Source organism: Cervus canadensis, chromosome 30 (genome assembly GCF_019320065.1).
Source record: "Cervus canadensis isolate Bull #8, Minnesota chromosome 30, ASM1932006v1, whole genome shotgun sequence".
Taxonomy (NCBI): domain Eukaryota; kingdom Metazoa; phylum Chordata; class Mammalia; order Artiodactyla; family Cervidae; genus Cervus; species Cervus canadensis.
The window spans coordinates 20,044,806-20,063,088 of record NC_057415.1 but is presented as its reverse complement, the minus strand read 5'-3'; the positions used below and the strand labels follow the sequence as shown (position 1 = coordinate 20,063,088).

Genomic DNA, 18,283 nt, shown 5'->3' with positions numbered 1-18,283 from the left:
AAAGAATGAGGTTCCACAGGATAGATACAAAGTCCAGAGCAGATGATGTAAGCAGTGGTTCGCAATCTTCTGTTTGTGTGCAAATCACCTGGAGGCTGGTTAAAGCACAGATTGCTGGGTCAAACCACAACCCCCCCACCCAGTTTTTAGCTTAGGTCATAACCTAAGTTTGGGTTATGACTCAGAAATTTGGATTTCTGACAAGTTCCCAAGTGATGCTGGCCTGGGGACCACATTTGAGCCTGTTCAAGGGGCCCAGTGCCTACCTAAGCAAAACTAAGAATAGTGATAATTTGAGGTGTTCCCAGTTCATTGGAGGATCTTTAAGTATATGCGCAGTAAGGAATGTTTCTGTTTTATTTGATTGATTGAGACGTAGTTAACCTTGAAACTGCTTCTGTTTGTAGAAACTTAAGTTCAGACAAGCACAACCATTTAATAGCTCTGTGATTTAGACAGCCTAGTTAATCTCTCTGACCTCAGTTTACTGAAAGATAAAAAGGGAAAGCTAGTGTGCTATCTGATTTGTTAATCGAGATGAACCAAGGTAATGTGTTCATTACAACCATAAGATTGTCCTATAGTTGTGCTTCCTGCAACTATGAATCTTTTTCTTTCATCAGTTCTGGAAAATACTCGTCTATTTTTTTTTTCAAGTATTACTATCCTTCTTTCTTATCATTTCTTCCTTCATAGGTTGCTATTAAACATATTTTAGACCTTACTCCATCCTCTATTCTTTCTTATTTTCTGTTGCCTTTTCTCTATGTGCTGTGCTATTTAATGTTCTTGGATTATCTTTTGGTTCATTAATTTTCACTTCATCTATATCTAATCTGCTTTAAACTCATCCACTGTTTTTTTCCATCAGTTATATTTTTTAAAAATTTCTAGCAGTCCTGTTTGTTCTGGTTATTTCTCAAATAGTCCTGTACATTTTTGAGAGCATCTTATTGCTTGCTAATTTTTGTGAGTCCCTCATTTTTTTTAAACATTTGATGTATAATTAGCTTATATTCTGAATCTAACGATTTCAATACAGAAAATCCTTAGTGTATAAATCTGTGTCTCTCCTGCTGCTGCTCTCTTTCTCTTCCGGCCCTCTTTCTCATAACTCCTTTTTCCTTTGGTTTCGAGTGATCTTTTGAGCTTGTATTTGAGATATTTATCTGTGGGACTCCTGAGTGTTCTGTGCCAGGGACACTGTCCTCCGGGGTTGAAGAGATTTTCTTCTTCATGGTCCTTGCTTCGTTGTGGGAATCCCAGGTTCAGATGCTCACCTTGCTGCTGACCCCAAGAATAGGATGTTCTCCCTGTGTCCACGCCAGTACTGATATTGGTATTTGTCATTAGGTGAAACACACTTTTTTTTTTTCCTTATTTGTCACTCACTTTTCCTTGCTCAAGTTATAGCTCACTTTTTTCTGATATACCTTCATTTCAAAAGCAATCTGTGGGTTTAGGAAAAAATCCTACTTTTGTTCATTGATGAATGAGACTGCGTGACCCTCATATGCCCACAGTAAAAGCTGAGTTCTTTGAGTGCCCTCACGTGCTGCTATCAGGGATCAAAATGTGCCATTTCATTCGGCACGTGTGGCCCTGCAGCTATAGGTCAGCATAGAGAGTCATGGCCTGTCTGAAGTGAAAAGTTTAAAGGGGTTTGTGGACTGATGTGAGTATCTCTTCACTGGTCTGATCAAGGTCCCCATGAAGCTGGAGCAGAAGCAGTGTGACCTGGTTTCACCTCATGAATTAGAGCAGAGGGAGAGAGGGGGTAGTTTGTGATAAAACTTTTAAGAAGGCAGATGTGTGAAAGAAGAGCTTGGCGTGGCCCCACGTTTGGACCTGTATTCCAGCTGATCCTGCTTTCACTGCATGTGTGGAAGTTTCACGTGCCTAAATTTTGCTGAAGTGCAAGACAGAAGCACCCAGAAGTTGCGTTTTCTTTTCCATTCTGTGGATCATTAAGGCTGGTACCTCTCCTGAGTCCAGGGATGCTCTTGGCATTATGCTGGCAAGCCCACTACTGAGCAGGCTTCCCAGGGCATGCCACTCCCATATCTTCTTCCCCGCTCCCAGCTCCTCTCTTAGGAAGCCACTGTCGGGCCCCATGCTGCAGTATCTGACCGCCTGATACAGCATGAACTCTGGAAGGGAGCCCCCGTCCATGTCTCTCTGTACCTCCCGTCCACGCTGTAGGTATACAACTCATCCCCAGCGCCCTCCTTCCCCCGCAGCCAGCCATGCTCTGCTCTGACATGGGGGGGGGAAATATTACGCAGACAGTGAGAATGCCTGGTAGGCCAGGCTGTGCCCCGGCTGTTCTGTTCTGTCTGCAGCAGATGCCATGACCCCAGACCTTGGTGGGTGAGGATCACCTTGAAGGTCCTACCACCGTTTGGGTGGTATCGTCTGGGCATCGTTACTACGTGTTTTCTCTGATCCAGGAAGTCATAGGAAGGGGGAGCCCCTCCAGGCTGCGTCTCGCAGAATGAACACTCTCCTGACCTCAGTTTTGCCTCCCGCCTCATGTCCGATGTGCAGAACCTGCTCATGGCAGAGCCTGAGACGCCTGGAGGCAAGGTGGAGCTCCTGCTGTCTCACCAGGGACCTCAAGTCAATCTTAAGGCCAGTTAGGACAGCGTCACACTTTGAAAGCGCTGAAGTCCCACACCTTGTAACGGCAAAACACAAATCTGTCGTGAGCCAAGATTTGTCTTGGCTTCTTCTGTCTGCTTTTTCCAAGAGACTCCCTGGAAAAAAATTCTTCTGGGGCTTCTGGGGACACGCTAAAGATAGTGTTGACCTGGAAGGTGGTCAACCTCAAGAGAGGCTGCAAGACTGGCCTTTGCTTTTTCCACTTTGGGCACCCACGTGACAGAGCCGGTGGGTGTCCCAGGACAGTGGGGGTCTTTCTGATGAACAGGAGGGGGCCAGGAGGAGGAGGAGCTACTTCAGCTTCCAAACCAGTATTTTCCGTGTGTTAGATTAAAAATAACCCAGCCCAGGATCTGCCTGCAGCCAGCCAGCAGACACCTCACAGTTGCTGGCCGTTAGTGTCACCAAGCCTCTGGTCTTTGCCACCTACAGATGCTGGGCCTGTGGGTTTCCCTTCTTTGCCTCGTTTCCTGCCAGCTGCCTCGGGGGCTGCTCAGGCTGCATGTCCACGGCCTGTCCCTGGGCCTGCTGGTCCTTAGACTGTGCTCGCCAGGTAGCTGTTGTCCCGGGAGTTGGCATAGGCTGCCTGTCTGGAGCGCTGCAGGAGACTCCTCCAGGGCCTGTTCTTGGGAGGATCCTCAAGGAAGTGTGTGCCTTTATAGAAATCACTGATCTGTTTCTGTCTCACACCCGCTCTCTTCTAATGCCATTTTTCTTATGAAATATTCAACACACACCAAAGTGCCTCACTCTATACATGTATCTTAGTGGATAATTATAAAGTAAATGCTGCCAAAGTCAAGAACTAAAATAGGAGCAGCATCACAGAAGGCCCCTCACTCACACCCATCCCAGAGAGGACATCACTTTCTGTACGCTTGTGTCCAGCATGCTCTGGCTCTAGAAAAGAGCCAGAGCTCTTTTTTTTCTTTCACTTTTTACCACCTGGGTATACATTTCTCAATGAAATCGTTCAAATTGACCTATCTGGAAACTTCATACCGGTAGAGTCACAGTGTCCATTTATACTTATGAGAGTCACTTTTGCTTTGTATCACTGTTGTTTGTATCACTGTTTGTTGTGTTTGTATCACTGTTTTATTCATGACATTCTGTGGTATGAATACCCCAAGACTGACTTACTCTGTACTCAGCAGATACTTAGCTTATTTATAATTTTTGATAATGACAGATAAAACTGATATAAACATCCCCACACACGTTACAGGTGCAGAATGCATGCATTTTGTATATCTTGGAGTGGATTGCTGACTCAGGGAATAAATAGGTTCAGTTTCAGTAGAGAATTCCAAATTGTTTTCCAAAAATGATTGAACCAATTCATGCGCCTGCTGGCAGTAAATGAAGGTGCCTATTGCCCTCATTCTCAGCAATTTATTATTTTCAGTCTTTTTAACTTTTGCCAGTCTGGAGGGGGCATAAAGTTATTTCCATTGTAGGCTTCATTTCCATTTCCCCATTTCTAATGAGGTGATTGCACCATTTCCCTGTTATTCTGCAATCCTCTGTCTGTTTTAACAATAAAAGTTCAATCAAGACTTAAGGCAAGATAGAGTGGTGGGCACTGGGCATGGATTCAGAAAGTCAGAGTTCAGATCCAGTTAATTGTCTCCAGGACCCAGAGGTCCAAGATACAAAGGTAAAAGTAAAGTTAGTTGCTCACTCGTGTCCGACACTTTGTGACCCCATGAACTGCAGCCCGCCAGGCTCCTCCATCTATGGAATTTTCCAGGCAAGAATACCAGAGTGGGTTGCCATTTCCTTCTCCAGGGAATCTTCCCAACCCAGGGACCAGGTCTCCAGCATTGCAGGCAGACTCTAAGCCAGCAGGGAAGCCCAAGACACCAAAGACTTGAAATCAAAGAGAATGTATTTTGGAATGGCCTATGGACATCGTTATCCCGAGTTAACCTTTTATATGTATTTGCATAAATTCTTAATGCTTAGTATTTAGAATTTGTATAATTGTTTGAATCTTCAAACTATCCTATTTGTTTGCCAGTGATGCTTATAAACTAAGCAAAGCAGGGGTGAGTAACCCTGCCTTATGAAATAGCTTCCCTAAGAGATAAACTCAGTTCTTCCTCATATAAAAATATGTTTTTCCTTTTCTGTGTGGTTGTTTTTCGATTTGACAGCAACCAACTTGCCTTAATGGGCCATGTGACCATGAAAGGGAGCTTACACTTTGGGGTGCAGGCGACCTGCTTGGGTTTGGGGGAAGAGCTGTTTTCACAGTGCAGAAGGTTTCAGAAGCAGTCCTGCAGAGGTCGAGGGGAGTCTGGGTGTGTCCCACCACCCCCACCAGCTGCCCTGAGCACTGAGGCATGGAAGGAACCTGTTCGCCGCGCACAGCCAAGCACAACTTAAAAGAAACTTATTTTTAAAACAAAGTTCCAGCCCCATGTGACACAGCTTAGCTCTCATGTCCTGGGTTCACTTTTTGAGATGAATCTACAAGGCCAAATGTGACTGCATCAGCTTCCAAAGCTGGTCCTGTGGATGTGGTCTCTTACAGCCAAGGGGAGGCATCAGAAATTTCCCCACGACAGGGAAATCCCACGACAGTTTTGGCACATTTGGCCTCTTCCTAAAGTATAGTTGAATGGACACATTGCTTAACAATTGGGGGCCTCAGTTTCCTCATTTTAGAAAATGACAAGGCCGCCGAGGCTTTCTGGGACCTTCTGAGATCTTGGTGACTCACCCTCTCACATCTTGTGATCCCAAAGGCTTGAGTTGCTGAGAGGGGAAGATGGGCTGAGGATGGTGATGACCAAGGAGTTCAGTTGGGGAAGGGGATTCATCTCCATTCTGTGCCTTTGCAGCCCTCACCTAGACCGCACCCTCCCACAGTCCCGCAGGTCTTCCTGGTCAGGCCAGACCTCCCCCTACAGTGCAATGGGTGCTCTGATTGGCATCAGGCTCACAAGTCTCATCCCTGGGTAAGGGAAGGGAGTGGCATCAGGGAGGGGACCACGAGGCAGAGCCTGGCCAGCCAGCACAGCCCTGGTTCTGCTCATTGGTCCCCAGCCCCCAGTGGAGGACATCTTCTTCTCCTGGTGACATCATCTGATACTGTCGCATGGTGGTTTAGTCACTAAGTCGTGTCTCACCCCATGGACTGTAGCCCACCAGGCTCCTCTGTCCATGGAATTCTCCAGGCAAGAATACTGGAGTGTGTTGTTATTTCCTTCTCCAGGGGATCTTCCTGACCCAGGGAACGAACCCAAGTCTCCTGCGTTGTAGGCAGAGTCTTTACCATGGGACATTTTAAACCCCAGTCCTGCTTTCTCCTCCCTGTAAAAGGGAGAGTGAGCTTAAGGGGATGAAGAGGGTCCTAGGGAGGGGGAGCCTTTCCCGGCCTCCATCTGGGGTCGAGAATATTCCTAGTTAGAATGCCCAGCAAGCACCCCCTCCAGTGGCACACCCTGGGCTGGGTGGGGGATCTGCCCTGTCTGGAATCTAACCCAAAAGCAGACCTCAGGGAAGAGAGGACCCGAGGGCAGAGGGCTGCACAGACTCCACTGTTCTGGGGTGCTGTGCGGTTCACATGCCTGTGCCCTGAGCCAAGTTGTACTCCAGATGAATGGGGGACTCACCCCCAGAGCCTGGGCCTCTCCTGACGTCCCCTCAGTGCTCCCAAGCCCGCTGGGTGTTCCTTTTCTGGGACTCGAGGTGTCATCGAGCTGTGAGCTGGGCCTCCCTGGGTACAAAGCCCTTGACCCCGAGGTCAAGGCGCTGCTGCAGGCTGCCTGCCCAGGGCACCCCTGCCCACCCCCGGCGGGCAGTAGGAGTGATGGTGACGCCCTGTCTTCTCTCTTCCAGGATCAGGGCCAGGGACAACGGGTCCTACGCGCTGTGCCTCCTGCATGAGGGCAAGGTGCTGCACTACCGCATCGACAAGGACAAGACGGGGAAGCTCTCCATCCCTGGCGGGAAGAACTTCGACACACTCTGGCAGGTACCTGTCCTCCTGTACCTTTATAGAAGACCTGGGTCCATGCCGAGACCTGCCCAATCAGAGTCCCCATTGTACGCTCCAGGTTCCTGGATGCATTGGTCTAGGGTTACCATGTTAGGTGACTGAGGCTCCCGTAGCTTGTCCAGGGCCCCTCAGCTCTTGGCACCAGGCAGCAGTACCTAGCCAGGATTACACGTGGTTTAACAGGAGACCCTGCCTTAAGGCACTAGAGACGTTCTACCTGGAATCCAGAGCATCCTTTCAGACAAATACAGAGTAAAGAAAGGTGTAGATGGCTGGGAAGGGAGTCTTAGAGGTGGCTAATCAGACTATTCTTTGAATCGCAAGAGGCCAAATTTAATACAAAATGTCAAGTGCCATTCTCGCTGCAAAATGAATCACTGCAAAATTAAGGCAACCTAGTGGTTATCATTTCCTGCATGTCAGGCCAGCACTTGTATAGGATTATCCACCCCTGGCCTAAAAAGGGGTTCTTCTTGACCCACCTGATAGGAAAGCCCGAAGCAATGTGTAATATAACAGGAGAGTTCCTTGGGTGCTAGCTCTAACCCGATGTTTACCCCTGCTTTCCACCAGGTACGAACGACTTGGCTTCATTCTAAATCACAGCTCCGTGAGGAAATGGCAAAACATCCTATAAACTGTAGTGGGCCCAGAGGCAGAGAAAACCAAAGGACTCTGCCACCCCAAGAACGACAGCTACGTTGAGTTTTGTAGGTGCAGGATGTCACTGGGGACAGGTTCAAATGTCCACACCAGGCCCCACCAGGAACTTCATGGGTAGCACCAGCAGGAAAGTACCAGGCTCAAAAAATCTTGTCTTTTTAAAATCTGAGATCAGGGATCCCCATTACCTTGAAAGCACTCAGAGTAACCATCACATGATGTATTTTGGCTCCTAACTGTAGTTGGAAGAAAATCCTCTTCTTTGAATGCTGGGTGTTTTAATATTCATGCATATTAGTCATAATGCTGACATTATCTTTTGGTTTGTAGCTCATTGACGTGTAGCTCATTATTGACCACAGACTTTGCTTTATTTTAATGGTATCGTTTTGAAAGAGTGTTTGCCCAGTGCAAATCAGAGAGATGAGTAGGGAACATTGCCTTCTGGAATTAATTTCCCATCAGAGACTCTCACCTCCTACAAGAATCGCTGATGGTGTGCATTGAAAGGCACTGGCCTCCATCCGTCAGTCTGATGCTTGAAGGTCCTGGGCTCCATCACTGCTACACGGCCATTGGATTTCTCCTGAATGACCATTTTCCCTGAGTGAGTCCACTCACAGTCTCCAAGTCTGCATGCTCACTTTAATGTTAAACATCTTTAATTGTTGGAAAATTCCTTCCCAAGACTTTTTCCCGTATTTACTGATTCCACTACCGTATTGAAGGAAGTAAGTAAAGTCGCTCAGTCGTGTCCGACTCTTTGTGACCGCATGGACTGTAGCCTACCAGGCTTCTCCCATGGGATTTTAGCAGTCAGCCTTAATTAAATCTTTCCCTTGTATGTCTGTTTAAGAAAGAGCCTCGAAAGTGCCAGGAGTACCTTCCATTTTCATGAGTGTGATTTCATTGTTCTTTCTTGATAACAGTAAGGTTCCATGGTACCCTTCCCCTACCCAGAAATCTGGTGCTGTTTTTCTGAGAGTTGGTAATTGCTACACTCCTCCAGTTTTCCTTTCTGTAGAGAAAGAATCAACACACTTATGGATCACGTCTGGCCCTGAGCTGCTTTTGTGTAGTCCTTGAAGAAAAATGGTTTCTATATTTTAAAGGGTGATTGTTTATTTTAAATAAAGAACTATGTGACAGAGATGATACGTGGAATGAAAAGACCTAAAATATCACTATCTGGCCCTTTACAGAAAATATTTGTGTACCCTTGCCCAAGAGGGAAATCTTTATGTGTATGCCTACCTCCCACCCATCCTTTTGGGTAGATTGTCTGAAACCGTAAGCATATAAGGAGATATTTGAATGATACTGGAGAGATGCATGGGATATTTCAGCTATTGTAGCGACCTCAATACTATGTCTGAGAACACACTGTTGCATTTAACAGAACAGAGAGAGCCTTGCTCTCCATTTCAGGAGTGTGTTAGGGCTGGTCATATTGGAATATTTATTAAGAGGGTGGATCTCCTTTATTGTGTTCTTTCCACAATAAAATAAAATTTAAAAAAAGAATGCTCCCTGGAAGGATAAAATATATTCATTCAATGAACATTTACCCAAATAGGTAAGTTTTGAGAGAAAGAAAGGTTTAGGAGCCAGGAGTCCATAACTGGAAAAGGAATTAATAAATAGATAAGAAAAAAATATTGGATAGAAGGATTTTAGTTTGTCTGCAGAGGAAATGTCTGTTTGAGAAAAGAAAATGTGAAAACTAAGGCTGTCTTCCTGTTGCATAATTTTGACTAGGTATAAATAAATCTACTTGCCATTCATTTCCTTTTTAATGTAGGAATCAGACATCATGATTCATAGTTTCCTGGGCACCATTAGCCAAGGGTGTCCATGTTCTGTGAACATAAGGCCATTCTCCAAAGGGTCAGCTTTCTCCAGGCCCTAGTTCTTATATCACTCATGCTGTGATGTCTTCTCTCTGAAACTTTTGGGCTGCGTTATTTGGTCCCTCCAAAGGCTTTGCCCAAAGCACTAATACAGAATCAATTACTCTACTTTATAATTCATTTATAGCCTTCTCCACCAAGGAAGTAAGCACCTCAACAGTAGGAAATGTGTCTCATTCACCATAGTTTACCTTTTGTCCTGTCTCAGGGCCTACCAAACAACAGAATGTTTGTTGAAAGACCGAATAAATGAATTCATTATTATAGAATCACATGGATATAGAAGAATATAAACAAAGACATACAATTACCACCAAAGAAAGAAAGAAGGAAGGAGGGAAGGGAGCCAAGTGTAGAATAAGGTCAAAAAGGGTGGCATGTGGACTTCTGCCAGAAGTCTGAGGGTGGCAGGAAAGAGGAGTGGGGAGGAATCAGGAAGACCACCAAGGAAGCACTTTTTTGTTTTTTAGGGCTGTCCTTGAATCACTTTTAAAATCCAAAAGGGGAGTCAGCTGCTCCAGGTAAGGAGCATTTCCTGCCCCCATTATTTATGATACTTTCTTACTTTTTTTCTTTTTCAGCTGGTCGAGCACTACTCTTATAAATCAGATGGTTTGTTAAGAGTTCTTACAGTTCCATGTCAAAAAATTGGTGGGCAATCGGGTGAGTAGCCAAGACACTGGAGTCTCACTCTTTCAGATGCTGATAATAATCAGCCTCATTATAGATTTGATCTGTTGCAAAGTCAAACCAGATGGGATGAGACTTTGTTTTTACTGATTGATTAAAATGATTACTCCAACTGTATATTTATCATTCATCAAAAACTAGTCAATAACTTTGAAAATGGATTTGTTTTTATTGCTTATATGAGAAAATTGAGTGAAAGAGGATAACAAGAAATGTATGCAGAAAATATATCTGCTCCTCAAGCAGTAATATTTTACAGCCACATTGATTGATCTGCAGTGGGGGAGGGGATAAATAGATGGTTTTCACTGACACAGCAGTAATTGTGCATGTTCTTTCTAACCAGGAAATATTAACTTCCGTCCACAACTTCCAAGTTCTCATCCTGGGGTAAGTGTTACTTAGCCAGGCCATTAAAGATGAAGCAGTTGTATATTAGCACAATGAAAAGTATTTTTAGACAAAAGAGTAATGGTCATTGTTCTTATCACACTTGATAAACTGGGATTGCTGGTGCAGCTAGAATCAGCCTATTTTCAGTTCTGAGCTAGCTAAATTAGCTTCTTTGGTAGGTTAAAATCCCTCCATTTTCTAAAAGTATATGAAATATCCATGTAACCCAATGTTAAATCAAAAATATACCTCCTGGTAGATTTTGGAAATGGTAACATATTGTTCAGGCTCAGCCCTGACCCATCCATGAGGAGTCACATGTATGATCCATGTGACCACATGCATGATGGATAGTAAGCTGGGTATATAAGTTGTCTCAGTGAGGTTGACTGCCAAACTCTTTTGGTTAAATCAACTAAGACATTGTTATCAGAAAACCCACCCTTTCCAGGGGAGCTGCTTTGGCTATAGCTTGGTGGAGGAAAGCTTGGAATGGGGGTGCCTGGTGCTATCACTTGAGAGAAGAAGCCTCTAGAAAAGGATGGAGTTGAAGGCTTGGCAAGAACCCACCACCCCCTCCACATCAGTGGGTGGTGAGAATGTGATCTATCCATACTTCTACATGTGGGTTTGGCCAACACATGCCTGATGCTTCTGAAGAGAGAGAGTTCCAGCTCTCTCTTCCCTCCAGACTATTAGGAGGTAACACACAGATTTATACTCCAAGCAGGAATGATGTCCTGCTACTTTGAAGGGGACCTCACTGTGGACCTTTGATGCCCTTTAATGCCATTTGTGAGTTCTGAAAATTCCCCCAACACGAGCTGTGTGCTCTGTACCTCACTTTCTGCCTGTTAACCCTTAAAATCTGCAGAAGGTGGAATGAACCCTCCACCCGTGGCAGGGGCTATTGACTTGTTCAGAAGCTGCACCTATACTGAACCAAGCAGTCTTCCTGCAGCAGCTCTTGTCCCCGAATCAGGGGAGCTGAAATGCCAGTGAACTTTGGGATCAACTTCTAAAGTAAAGCCCCTTTATGGAGTCATCATTTTGTTTTACCCTTTACATGACTCATGGGCCTGGCGAGTCAACTTTAAGATTTTATCCACCATGAGGCAGGTCCACTTTGCTCTAAGAGGCAGGTGGGCTTGGGGTGAGAACTTTAAAAGAATATCAAGGCTTCTATTTAGTTGTGCATGACGTAATGGCTTTAAGGTGTTAGACATTGTGGAAAAACTTTTTACTGACTATATAAAAATATGCATGTTCCCTAAGGGTCCAACTCAGTGAATTTCCACAAATATCATGGAACCAGCACCCATAAGTAACAAAATTGGGCTCTCAGAATTAGTTTCTTTAGGATGATTTGTCTTCAGTTTGACAATAATTATATATGAAAAGTGGGCTATTTAATATGAAAACTTGAATCTTATAGCCTTCCATGGAAAATATTGCCAAAATATTTTTCCAGATCCTTCTATTCAAATAGTAGGCTTTTCCTGAAGGCTTTCTAATGATCACATGTTACCTCTAGTGCATTTCATCAACAGAATCTGGAGGGGGTTACTGTAATGATAAGAACAGCTAAAATAACATGTCATGTAAGGTAGCCTGTATTTGTTTTCTGAAACATTTACTATTCCTCTTTGCCATTATGGTTTCTAGACTTGGTCAGCGGGTGGAATAATCTCAAGAATCAAATCATACTCCTTCCCAAAGCGTGACCACAGAAAGGTGCTAAGCGTCCCCTGCTTGCTGCCCCTGACTAAGTGGTAGGACAGACCCGCACGCAGCACCCGCGCGCTGCCCTTGGCTGCCCCTCCGTGTGCACCACTGCCCACCTCCCTCTGCTCTGGTCTCATGTCCCTGCCATGTGTAGCCTCCCGGGCAGCCCGTGCCCGTTCCTCATCGTGCTTTCCGTGTGGGTCCAAGTCCCTCTGCTGCAAAGTCCCTCACCGTGAGCACACTGTCTCTGCTACAATGTGCCCTTGGAAGTCGTCTCTGTCAGTGTGATAGGTGGGAGGGATTTCTCATGTGGGAAAGTCTTTTCAAAGGGAACCAGAATCACATAGGAGAGTGGTATGGTAATTGACTAGATTAATTACACGTTGGTGGAAAGAACAGCCAAAGTAGTGTGGATTCTGCCCAGTGACTACACAAGGTCACTGATTTTATAAATATCAAGTGCCATAGTAACGTCATTGTGGCTGCAGAGTTCCAACACAGAACCTGAAGTATAACATATACAAAGACAAGGTGGAATTTGAGGATTAGAAAAACATCATTTTTATTTATGAGACAGTAAAGTTGACATCATATGGGCCTTCCTGGCGGCTCAGTTGCAAAGAACCCGCCTGCCAATGCAGGATACACGGGTTTGATCTCTGGCTCGGGAAAATCACCTAGAGAAGGAAATGGCAACCTACTTCAGTATTCTTGCCTGAGAAACCCCATGGACAGTGGAGCCTGGTGGGCTACAGTCCACGGGGTTGCAAAAGACATGATTTAGTGACTAAACAACAGCAACAAAAGCTGACATATAATGCATATTCATATTTTGCTATATGATTGAATTATGGGGTAAATAAAAAGTTTTTTTAACGACTCAGTAATAATCACCTCCCTCAAGAAATATTTATAACATGTATATGGATTTCTTTTTTTTTTTAGTTTTATCATTGTGGTATAAAATTATTTTATTAATAATTCTTTCCATTTTCATATCCAGTTAGTACTTTTCCAGACATGTGTGCTTAGTCACTCAGTCGTGTCTGACTCTTTGTGGCCCCATGGATTGTAGCCCACCAGGTTCCTCTGTCCATGGGATTCTCCAGGCTAGAATACTGGAGTGAGTTGCCATGCCCTCCCCCAGGGGATCTTCCCAACCCAGGGATCAAACCCAGGTCTCCGCATTGCAGTTGGATTCTTTACCATCTGAACCACCAGGGAAGCTCAAGAATAATGGAGTGGATAGCCTATCCCTTCTTCAGGGGAACTTCCCAATCCAGCAGTTGAACCGGGATCTCCTGTATTGCAGGCAGATTCTTTATCAACTGAGCTACCCAGAAAGCCCCTTTTCTAGACATGTCAGCATGTAATCAAGCATTAGTTCATGAAGCAGATTGCCTGAAGTACTTAGCAGAAACAACGTAAATGAAAAGCATAAAAGCCCTGAGATTTTCTTTCCAAGTGGGCTGTTATATCCTAGATATGTTCAGTCTTGTTGACTACAAAAAAGAGAAGTGAGTTTAATGTAGTGTTGGAGGGGGGAAGTTAGGTGATAAACCTGAAAGGAGTAACTATCTGTTTTGAGGCCACATTCCCAGTCAGGGTGGATCAGCTCGTGGGAAACATCAGGTATGATGGGGCGTTGCTCTTAGAGGGGTGACCCTGAGGGCTGTCCATGCCAGGGTGGCGTGTTAGGAGCTGGAAGGCTGGGGAGTTGTCAAGGGAATGCATGCTGTATGCCAGTACTCCCTTTGTCCCATGACTTGGGGTTTGTTTCAAGCCACCAAGGCAAATAGGCGATTGAGGCTTCTGCCTTGAAGAGGTCAACATTCCCCATGGTCCAAGGTGAAACTCTCTACGGCTGCCACCTCCTGGCCCTCCTGGCCCTCAACCCCTGTCGGCACTCAGCCCTTCTCCTTGGGGAGGGTGCACCTAGTTGTCAAGATGGCATCTCATAGGACCATATTCTGGGGAATATAGGCCAGATGGTGCCCCATCAACTGAGGTGATTCAAAGTATGCTCTGGTTCAGGGTGCTTTTCAACCATGAGTCATCTCTTTGAGTCCTTAATCAAATACTGCATTGACAAAACATCATATTATAGCACAACTTGGGGAAGGACACTCAGTTGCCCATTCGTGGAGCCCCATCGGCAGGCTCAGAACCTTTCACTCACCGGGCTTCTGGCCCCTCTGTGCATGGAGTCTGTGTGGCAGCCATGAAGGAGTCCCTGTGGGCTTGGACCACACTCTTGACTCCCACCACTTGTTTATTCATCATTGTCTTTCTGACAGCCCAAGGCCAGTGTGCCGATGCACAGCCCTCCACCCATGTGCAGTCCCAGACATAAGCAGTTTCACTGCAGAGAAGACACAGCTTTCCACATTTACCTTAATTCTGTAGTGTCCAAGGGCTTCATTCAGGGTTCTACCAGGAGAATGTGATCAGTCAGAGGTTTATGCATGAAACCCACCCACAGCACACTCACACACACACACACACACACACACACACAGAGGTACATTTTTAACACACATAAGTACATATTTATATACACATCTGTATACATGTACACACACATATTGACTTATCACTAGGACTTGCCTTACACAACTGTTGGGGCAAGTTCAATGTCCATAGGGCAAGTCATCAGGAAGGGAGGATAAGCAAGGTGGAGCTGTCATTAACAACCAAGGGTCAGTCACTCCCCCACCCCACCCCTCTTAGCAAAGTCTCAACCTCTTCTAAGAACTTTTGACTGAGTAAGTCAAGCCCACCCAGGATAATCTCCCTAAATAAAATCAACTAATTAAGAATTTTAGTTACCTCTCCAATATCCCTCCACAGCAGTACCATGATCGTAGTTTGAGTCAATAACACAGCATTATCATTCAGGTCAGCCAGGGTGACACATCAAGACGCTATCACCCCAGGAAACAGTAACCCAGCACTGTGAAGAAATAAGCCCCACTCCCACCCCGTCCTTGTCCCATGCAGCCTGAAGCCCACTCCCCTACAGTGATTACAGAAATATCCACAATTTAAGATTTAGTAGGTCTTTAGATTAAAGAAGAATGTCTAATGAAATCGAAGAAAATATCAGTAAGACTACCAAAAAATAAAATACATGTGTGGATAAGAACCATATCATCTTCCAAAGAAGCATAATAAACTTAGAATAAAAATTAGCAGTGATCATATATATATATATATATATATATATCCATATAGGAGGTCAATATCTTTATAAAGAAATTATATAAATCAATAAAAGTTTTAACTATCTAATAGGTTAGTGGGCATAGGATAGTTTATAGGAGAGAAAATGTAAATAGTTCTCAAGCATAGGAAAAGCTGTTCTGTTTCATAATAAGAGAAATGAGAATTAAAACTATGATGCTCTCTTATGTCCCTCTGTAAAACTAGCCCAAATAAACGAGTTTGGTGACACCACACAACAAGTGTGTGTTGAGTAAGCTGTACTTTATTGGAAAAGTGTGAAATGGTACATGTCTAACATTGTATCATTGACATTCTGACATTCTAACAAACACTGTATCATTGACAAAGCCTGGAAACAATTTAGAAATCAATGGGAAATAAGTGAAATCAGTTATGTTAAAATTCATATCATGATGGGTAGTTGAGATATAAAGCCATTTCCAAAATGCAATGTTAATTGAAGATGGCAAAGTCAGGCACATATATGTGTGCTGATACAGTGTAGAATGTTCTAGAAGAATATAGCAAATACTGATAGCACTAGTTGCCTTGGGAGTAGGAAATGGTGTGTCAAGGAGACCCATTTTTTCATTGAAACCCTGTTGTGCCTTTTAAAATTTGCCCCTCTTAAATTACTTAATCACTTTTAAAAGATAATTAAATATTAGAAGCTAATTAATCTGGTTAATACTGTGAAAATACTTTTCTGGCTAAACAAGGGCTGTTGTCTATTTAAATTTATAACAGCTTTGAAGTATGCATTGAACTTTCATAAAAGCCAAAAATGTCAGTAGTTCATTGATAAAGAGAAGCATTATATGATTTAAGCAATGAATTAAAAATATTTTAATTGCTCACCAGAAATATTTTAGGAGACCTAATACTTAAAAATAAAAGAGGAATTTTCCATTATTTAACCAGTCATGAAAAAGACTTGTGGGAATTATGTCAAATATCCCATCTGTTAGGGTATAAATAACTTTCTTGAATTTTTTTGTTCAATATGAAGTTGTTTTTTAAATAATTCAGGCACAAAATGGACATGATAGAACCTGAATGAACTCTAGCATGCAGATAGTTAATGACAAATGTGTTATGATTGGCAGAATATTATTAATCAGATAATTTTGAAATTTTATAACAAAAACTTAAGGGCAGGAGTATTTTTAAGAGATTAGTAACATTTTAACACTTGAAAATATGAATGAATTTAACTGAAGAATAATACAAGTATAATCTACTCTCTCCTTGCTTCCTGCCATCACTTACTCTAAGGACTGGTAATCCTTACATGAATAAAATTCCTCCTATTAGCATTGGAATATTTTTCTTTGCTACTTTAAGTATGTAAACCAATCTTTCTATTGAGGATGGCTGTCAGTTTGAACAAAGCAGCCTTAAAGACTGTGCTTCTGTGTCAGAGTTCAAAGGCACATTCTCTAAGATGAAACATAGCATTCACATTTGTCTTAGTTGTGAAAAAATGTTCTAGAATTTCAAATTAAAATTCATTTTTCATGTTTTATTCCAGCACCTACATTGCGGATTGGAACACTTTTAGACATTTTAACACAATTTACTAAGAATCAGCTAGGAGAAAGAAAGAAGGGGCCCTTAAATCGTACTCATGTACTTGGTAATGTGGAAGCAGTGGACCAAACCCTGGAGAAAATGTTTCCACATCATTATAAAGGACCAGCTTTTAGATCTTTGCTTCTAAGTTGAAGGAAGATTAATTATGACAGCCAAGTGCTTATTTTTATGGATCTGAAGCAAACCAAAGATTATTTCAAGCCCTGGCCAAGGAGAGTCTGCCTTTAGCTCTGGAGCCTTGGACTGGGACCAAAGTCATTCCACTGAAAACCAGAATTGTGTTTGGTTTGAGCAGCTAAAATTTGTGAAGCCTACTGGCTCTTTTTGTCATTGCAGTGGTGACAAACATTAAATATATTGTCATCATTATTACCGCTGTTACCTGACTTGAAAATGTGTTTTAAGTCTAAAAATTAAGGTCTAGAAATGAAAATCAGAATACCTGGCAAACAATGTTCCCGAGTCAGGAAACTCTGAATTAGCTCCTTAAAAGCAATGTATTTTTCTCTTTTGTTCACTTCTGAATCTGTACTTCTTAAAAATAGGCACTCAAAGGATATTTGTCAAATATATTCTCTACTTGCAGCTGAGTAGCCAACAAGAGATCAGGGATCATAACTCAACCTGTGCGGTGCTTCGTCACCCAGTCATGCCTGACACTTTTCAAGCCCATGGACTGGAGCGCGCCAGGCTCCTCTGTCTATGGGATTCTCCAGGCAAGAATACTGGAGTAGGCTGCCATGCCCTCCTCCAGGGGATCTTCCCAACCTAAACAAATATTATTTTTATTATTGTGGAGTGATCTGTTTTTACTTGAATTTACAAAACTTAAAAAACCCTCAAATTGCTCTTTGGAAGGTGGAAAGCTAAAGTAGCTAGTGCCATCTAGTGGTGTCCTGCAGGTTTGACTTCAGTTTCAAATATCAGCAAAAGTAGGGGGAAAGCAGCAGTCAACATTTCATGTATACCTTGTTCTCTATGCAGAAGAGGGGATGTTACTGATTAGGGCAGAATGGATGATAAAGTACAGAACAGAAATAATAACGACAGATGATGGAATGGATCAGCAATACGTTTTTCATTAAATTAAAAGACATTTCAATTCTAAGCATTAACAATGCTTTCCTAATTTATCATTTTGCCTTAGAGTTCATTGTTTACAAAGTCCTCAAATCTTCTTTTCAATCAAGCATTTGATTCCATAGGGTTTTGCTGTTGTTCTACTGAATGGTAGAATCACCAAGTGCTTTGGGAAAGATGAAACTTGCATTTGTAGCTTCATCTTCAAATAAAATCAATACGGCCTTTTTAACAGACACAGTAGAAAAACCTCCCATTCCTTCCAAAGAGCATTCTCTTTGGAGTGTATTTCCATTCTCTGTCCCAGTCAGGGCAGGGAGGTCCGAGGGGTCCA

General features: G+C 43.3%; 1 protein-coding gene across 3 annotated transcripts in view; it reads left to right on the top strand.

Moving 5' to 3' along the window:
• The window catches only part of SYK (spleen associated tyrosine kinase), a 104,408-nt gene that overhangs the window by 56,303 nt on the left and 29,822 nt on the right, over positions 1 to 18,283 (top strand). For 2 of the 3 annotated variants that reach the window (XM_043453210.1, XM_043453211.1), the window contains exons 4-7: positions 6,511 to 6,646; positions 9,825 to 9,906; positions 10,280 to 10,323; positions 11,992 to 12,060. In XM_043453210.1, the coding sequence (XP_043309145.1) occupies positions 6,511 to 6,646; positions 9,825 to 9,906; positions 10,280 to 10,323; positions 11,992 to 12,060 (331 nt within the window). The remainder of the gene's footprint in view (positions 1 to 6,510; positions 6,647 to 9,824; positions 9,907 to 10,279; positions 10,324 to 11,991; positions 12,061 to 18,283) is intronic. The other variant, XM_043453214.1, reaches the window with a different exon arrangement.